At 43.1% G+C, this 5,927-nt stretch overlaps 1 protein-coding gene across 1 annotated transcript; it reads left to right on the top strand.

Annotated features, from left to right (window-relative positions):
• The first annotated feature begins 219 nt into the window (after nucleotides 1-219).
• en2b (engrailed homeobox 2b) lies at nucleotides 220-4,366 on the top strand. Its single transcript, XM_023267580.3, has 2 exons — nucleotides 220-1,116; nucleotides 4,046-4,366. Exons 1-2 carry the CDS (start codon nucleotides 621-623, stop codon nucleotides 4,360-4,362), a joined length of 813 nt encoding a protein of 270 aa, XP_023123348.1. The 5' UTR covers nucleotides 220-620; the 3' UTR covers nucleotides 4,363-4,366.
• Nucleotides 4,367-5,927: the final 1,561 nt, after the last annotated feature.

The following is a 5,927-nucleotide window of genomic DNA, read 5'->3' as shown; positions in this document are numbered from 1 at the left end:
TGTAGTTATGAGAAAAGTCCGCTGTACCCTGAACGCATCGTGAGTTGACTGAGTGGATTGGATTGACCTGCTCCTCCTGGGAATTCCGGAAAACTCACATGACACCAACTTTGCACCTCTATTGGTCCGAGGCACGTGTCTGACAGACCCGTGGTGCAACGTCATCACAGCGGCAGTCAGCCAATCAGAAAAGAGAACCAAAAATCCGAGCTGAAAGTATTTGAGTGGCGTCTTTATTAGGGCACTTTAGTGCTGCTGGAAGCATCAATATTTGTGTGCAGGGAGCCGGAAAAATTAAATACACTGTTTTTTAAAAACTCGTTTTACAAGTTCTAAATTAAAAAAATCGAGTATCAAGTCCAGTCATGAGGAGGAGGCTCCTACCAGAAACTGAAGCATGAATCTTCTTTGTCAATATCAGCAGAGGCGCGTTTTCACAGCAAAACAATAGCTATAAACTACTCTGCCAAAACGGAGTTCGTTGTTCTCATCGCTGTTTTTGTTTTTTAGTCATATGTAAAGAAATTATTTATTGGTAAAGTGAACAAGACGCACCGGGAAATTGGAATTACTACTTTGCAGAAGGACGCAGGTGCTGAGAGTAATCAGGTTTCATCATTATGGAAGGAAATGCTCGCCGAGACGCAGAGCGCCCAGAGGACTCCGGAGAGGAGTCCAACCCGGTCATCCTGCCTCTCCTCCAGCCACCTGGCAACCAGCAATCCCACAGGATCACAAACTTCTACATCGACAACATTTTGAGACCAGACTTCGGCCGAAAGAGGAAGGATGGAAGGACTTTGGTTCGGGAGGGAGACAGTCTGGGAGTGATCCGACGAGGAGAGGAGCTGACAGGCAGAAAGGCTTCCAAAGCTGGCAGCCCTCAGCTGGGTGGAGCAGGAGGAGAGAAGGAGGACTCGGGGACGTCCGACGACCAGCATCTGGACACTGAGGCCGGGAGGCCTGACCTGATAGCCGGTGGTGTGGCAGTGAAGGAGCGGGGGGACGGCGGGGAGCGCTGCCGCAGCCCGGAGGCCAGCACGGCCCCAGCAGCCAAGCCGATGCTGTGGCCAGCCTGGGTTTATTGTACCCGCTACTCAGACCGGCCGTCAGCAGGTTGGTAGAACACATCCATCCGTTACTTTCAGCTAAATGAAAGAAGAAATAAGCAGCATCCCAGCTCGGATCCTGAATTTCTGCGTCAGTTAAAAAGTCTGAATTACAGAAAATTAACCCGCTTCTTCTCTCTGAGAGGAAAACGCTCTGATTGCATTATTTTTGTAGTTTAAGACGCATGTAAAGTAATTCTAGTTCAAGAGAAACAGTTTATTTTGTGAGCTGTGCCACCCCCAATTCAACTAAATAGACACATCACTTAAAAAATGACAAACCAATTATTGTCTGATCATAACTAATGTTATATTAATTTGCTTATTTCACAGAATAATTTAAGGAGTTAAAAAAACTTAGAATACATTCTAGCCTATTTTATTTACATTAAACAACTACTTTAAACGCACATTAGAAAGTAATTCGACTGTTTTTCGTTTTGTTTTGTTTCGTTTCATCCGGAAAGGAATTCGATGTGAATTTTTCCGTTGAAATGAAACAGTTGAAACTAAATAGGAGTCACAAGTTATGTTGAAAATGTGTCGAAGTGAGGTAAAAATGAAGTTTAACGCTATTGTTCCACGTCGTCTTTGTTGATATTTCATTAGCATATTTTTTTGACAATGGGGTGGGGGGGTGTGTGAAAAGTGAAGGCCCCCCAAAAAAGATGGATTCGATGCGAATTGCTGAACAACACCGCTCCGATGCCTTTTCACCCGCCAATAAGCATTTTATTTTAAACAAGTAATTTTAACAAAGTTTGAAATGCTTTTTTCTATCCAAACTACCAGGACGCGTTTTCTGTGCTGCCGCAGCTCTGATTTGACCTGTGCTGTTTAATGCCAGCATTAGATTAAATATGCTTGTTATTATTATTAGCATTACTATTGTTATTATAATTATTTTATTAGGATCCCAAAGTTAAGGGTTTGCTGCAGGCTGGGGTTGTTTTCTAACTGAACACATGGTGCACTTGGACTTCTTCTTTGTCACGATCTAGAGACATATTCAGCTGTTAAATCTCACCAGCAGCCCCGAAGAGGAAAAAGATGTTGCGATTTATCGAGGCGGCATTTGGAGGAGCTCCAAACGGAGCAAAAACAGGCAGAAATTATGTTTTGTTTTTTTTTTTTTTTATTGTTGTATCGAAACACAAAAAAAAGTTTCCATCGAGGCCCGAGCTTATGGAAATGACCACAAAGGGCCTTCAGAGGGGTCATGGAGCCTGCAGCTCCTCGACCTATTAAACACAAAATAACTTCCAAATGAATCAGTTATCCAACGCAATGAGATTCAGTTCAACCTTATGACATGTATAATAATATTTATTGTGCATTGTTGTCAAACCAAACGCAGCCCTTAGTGTTGTTGGGCTGATCAGCGCCTCTTCTAGTAGAATGATTGATTTGTGTTTTTTCGTCTCACGGCAAACGGATTTCTCCATCTTTTCTCGTGCATTTGATTTCATCTTGACAGAAACGACTAGACTGAAAGTTACACCAGCAACAAAAGCGGTTGCTGCTCTTTTTAGGAAACAACTTTTTTTAAAAAAATGGAGTTCCTATGGTAACAGGGAGGGAAAGAGGCGCCGAAGTCCCCCATCCTCCATCATATCCCAACCCCACCCCCATCTGCGCCCTCCTCCTCCCGTCCTCACTCCAGTCTGCTTGCAGAGACCATGCAGTACATATAGTTCACGTAGAATCTCCCTCCGTTTGGCTCCAGTTGGGCTTGGGTTCAAAAGTCCTGTCCTGGAAGTGTCTCTGAGAATAGATCCTCTCAGAATGACATGTCCTGAAAGCTCCTGTTCCAAGTATTAAACCCAAACAAGTGCTTCCAAGCTTAAGTTCATATATCATATCCAGCATGTCCACAGGCAGCCATGTGAGCATCTAGTGGGCTGTGGTGATGAGTTTACTGTCAGTGAGAGGGAAACCCATGATTACAAACTTTATGATCTAAATTCACTGTCGTTACATTTATACTAGAATGAAAGATTGTTAAGATATACAACTAAATAACCATATATATACACACTACTGTTCAAAAGTATGGGGTCATCCACACAATTTCATGTTTTCCATGAAAACTCACACTTCTATTCATGTGTAAACATAACTGCACAAGGGTTTTCTAATCACCAATTAGCCTTTCAACACGATTAGCTGACACAATGTGCTATCAGTTTGGCCAATATTTGTGCAATGCTTCTGTCACTGAAATAGGAAATGCTCTTCTAACATGCATTTTTACACAGATTTTTCGCACAACGTTACTTTTGTAATGTTGAATACAATCTTTAAGATGTTTCCCCAAGTGGTTATTGGGGATAACTATAAGGATCACAAGAGAACACAGGTATGATGGTTGCTGGAAATGTTCCTCTGTACCCCTATGTAGATATTCCATTAAAAATCTGCCGTTTCCAGCTAGAATAGTTAATTACCACATTCGTTTAATGTTATCTTCGTTGGCAAAAAAATGCCTTTCTTTAAAAATTAAGGACATTTATTAGTGATCCGAAACTTTTGAACGATTGTGTGTGTTTATATGTATGTGTGTGTTTTGTGCGTGTGTGTGTTTGTTTGTGGATCTCTACGAAATTCTTTCTCAATATTCTTTAATATTCATTTGTGACCGTGGTTCAGGGACTGTCTGCAGGTCACGCATTAAAAGAAAATATTTCTAAAAATATTTTTAAATATTTTGGACCTAAAACTACTAATCTGAACCCTCTAACATTGAAACTAAATGTGATCTTGACAACCTGGCGCATGAAAACTTTAGGGTGCAAACCTAGAGACGCGTTCCGTTCACCAACAGAACCACTTTTATTACCCAGGTCCATTCTTGCTCCCCACTCGTGAAAATGTGACAAATTTCAGAAGTACTGTTCCTAACCAATAGCTGTCATTTTGCTTCCACCCACCCAAAGGGCCCAGATCCCGCAAACCAAAGAAAGCGCCGATCCCGACTAAAGAGGACAAGCGGCCCCGGACAGCCTTCACCGCGGAGCAGCTCCACCGGTTGAAAACGGAGTTCCAGAACAACCGGTACCTGACTGAGCAGCGGAGGCAGAGCCTGGCCCGGGACCTTGGCCTCAACGAGTCTCAAATCAAAATCTGGTTTCAGAACAAGCGGGCCAAAATCAAGAAAGCCACGGGGAATAAAAACTCTCTGGCGCTGCATCTCATGGCGCAGGGACTGTACAACCACTCCACGGCGAAGGACGACAAGTCGGACAGCGACTAGCCGAGCCGCGGGGAGGGAGGGAGGGAGGGAGGGAGGGAGCTAGGGGTTCTGAACCATGCAATAAAATCACTCGAGCACCAGCATTCATAGGCTATTTAAAACTCAACCAGAGACGATGGTGTGCGTTGTGTTTGTCTTCTGTGTGTGTGTGAGGCGTGTGAGAACGCAGACCGCCGTGTGTCCACAGGGCTGCAGGTCTGACGGTCCGATCCAACTCCCAGAATGTGCTACGTTCAAGTCACAGACATAAGGCGGAAATTTCCAAGGTGTTCTTCCCCTTCAAACCGCGACCTCTGTGCGTTCACAGGTCAAAGATCACTTCAGACGACATCAGGCAGACTTCAGAAGTCACTGTGATAAACTGGCGACAAAACGACTCATTTGGGATGACCTACACGTACACTACCGTTCAAAAGTTAGGGGTCACTTAGAAATGTCCCTATTTTTGAAAGAGAATACGTTTTTTTTCAATGAAGATAACATTAAATGAAACAGAAATACAGTCTAGACATTGTTAATGTGGTAAATGACTATTCTAGCTGGAAACGGCAGATTTTTTTAATGGAATATCTACATACAGTGCAATACAATACAATAACTTTATTAATCCAAGAAGGGAAATTCAACATAGGGGTACAGAGGCCCATTTCCAGCAACCATCACTCCTGTCTTCTAATGCTACACTGTTACCTAATCGTGTTGAAAGGCTAATAGGTGATTAGAAAACCCTTGTGCAATTATGTTAACACATGAAAAAAAGTGTCTGGATAACCCCAAACTTTTGAACGGTAGCGTGTGTAAACAAAATAAAATGCTTTATGAAGGTTTTTTGGCCGTTTTATTATGTAGGGCAGTGGAGAGAAAGACAGGAAACGTGGGTAGAAGAGCGGGGGAGTGTCGTGAGCTGGATTCGAACCCGTGACCGCTGCGTCGGAGACTGCAGCGCCTGTTTATCGATCGCCTATCTGGACGTCCAATAAAATTTTGATCGAATTGAGAGAAAATCGGATTGAAGAATTTAGAAGAATGGAGGTTAAATATCAGGCTAAGATAATTGAAATGAATGTTTTGAATTATTAAACCCAATACCCCGCCATCTTGAATAACCATCAGTTTTTTGAATGACGTCAGAAACGTGGTAAATTGGAGCCAGTTTCCACAGTCGGAGTATTTGTCTGTTTTCCCGAATCAAGAATATTCTGACTTTCACAGAAGGCAGGATTAGTGGGGTCAGAACAAGCCCAGGTCAGAGAAGAACAAACTGCTCAGAGATAACTTAACGGGCAGAGAGCTCTGCCCATGATAGGACAGAAAGGTATTTTTCAGTTTTTCAGAAAAGAACTTTGAGAATTCTCCTGTTACAGCGCAGAGAGAAGGGAAGAACTGTGCTGAACAGCATCTAGGAGGGCTGAGCGGGTCTCCGTCCCTGCAGCTCTGTGCCACCGTCAGTCTGCACACCAGCCTATATGCTCAATCCAAAGATTTTTTTTTCTGCTGCATTCTGAGAACTGTGAATTGAGAAGAATAGCCTAAACTGTGTGTTCTCTGTTTCTGACTATATCGGC

The sequence above is a fragment of the Amphiprion ocellaris genome, chromosome 10 (assembly GCF_022539595.1).
Source record: "Amphiprion ocellaris isolate individual 3 ecotype Okinawa chromosome 10, ASM2253959v1, whole genome shotgun sequence".
NCBI lineage: Eukaryota > Metazoa > Chordata > Actinopteri > Pomacentridae > Amphiprion > Amphiprion ocellaris.
The sequence above is the reverse complement of the archived record's forward strand: the minus strand, read 5'-3'. Positions and strand labels throughout refer to the sequence as shown.

Bases quoted from the DNA above. Each gene is read 5' to 3' on its own strand.
- en2b (XM_023267580.3), top strand. From the start codon at position 621: ATGGAAGGAAATGCTCGCCGAGACGCAGAGCGCCCAGAGGACTCCGGA. The intron at 1,117-4,045 runs GTTGGTAGAACA...ACCCACCCAAAG, and splicing joins CTCAGACCGGCCGTCAGCAG to GGCCCAGATCCCGCAAACCA.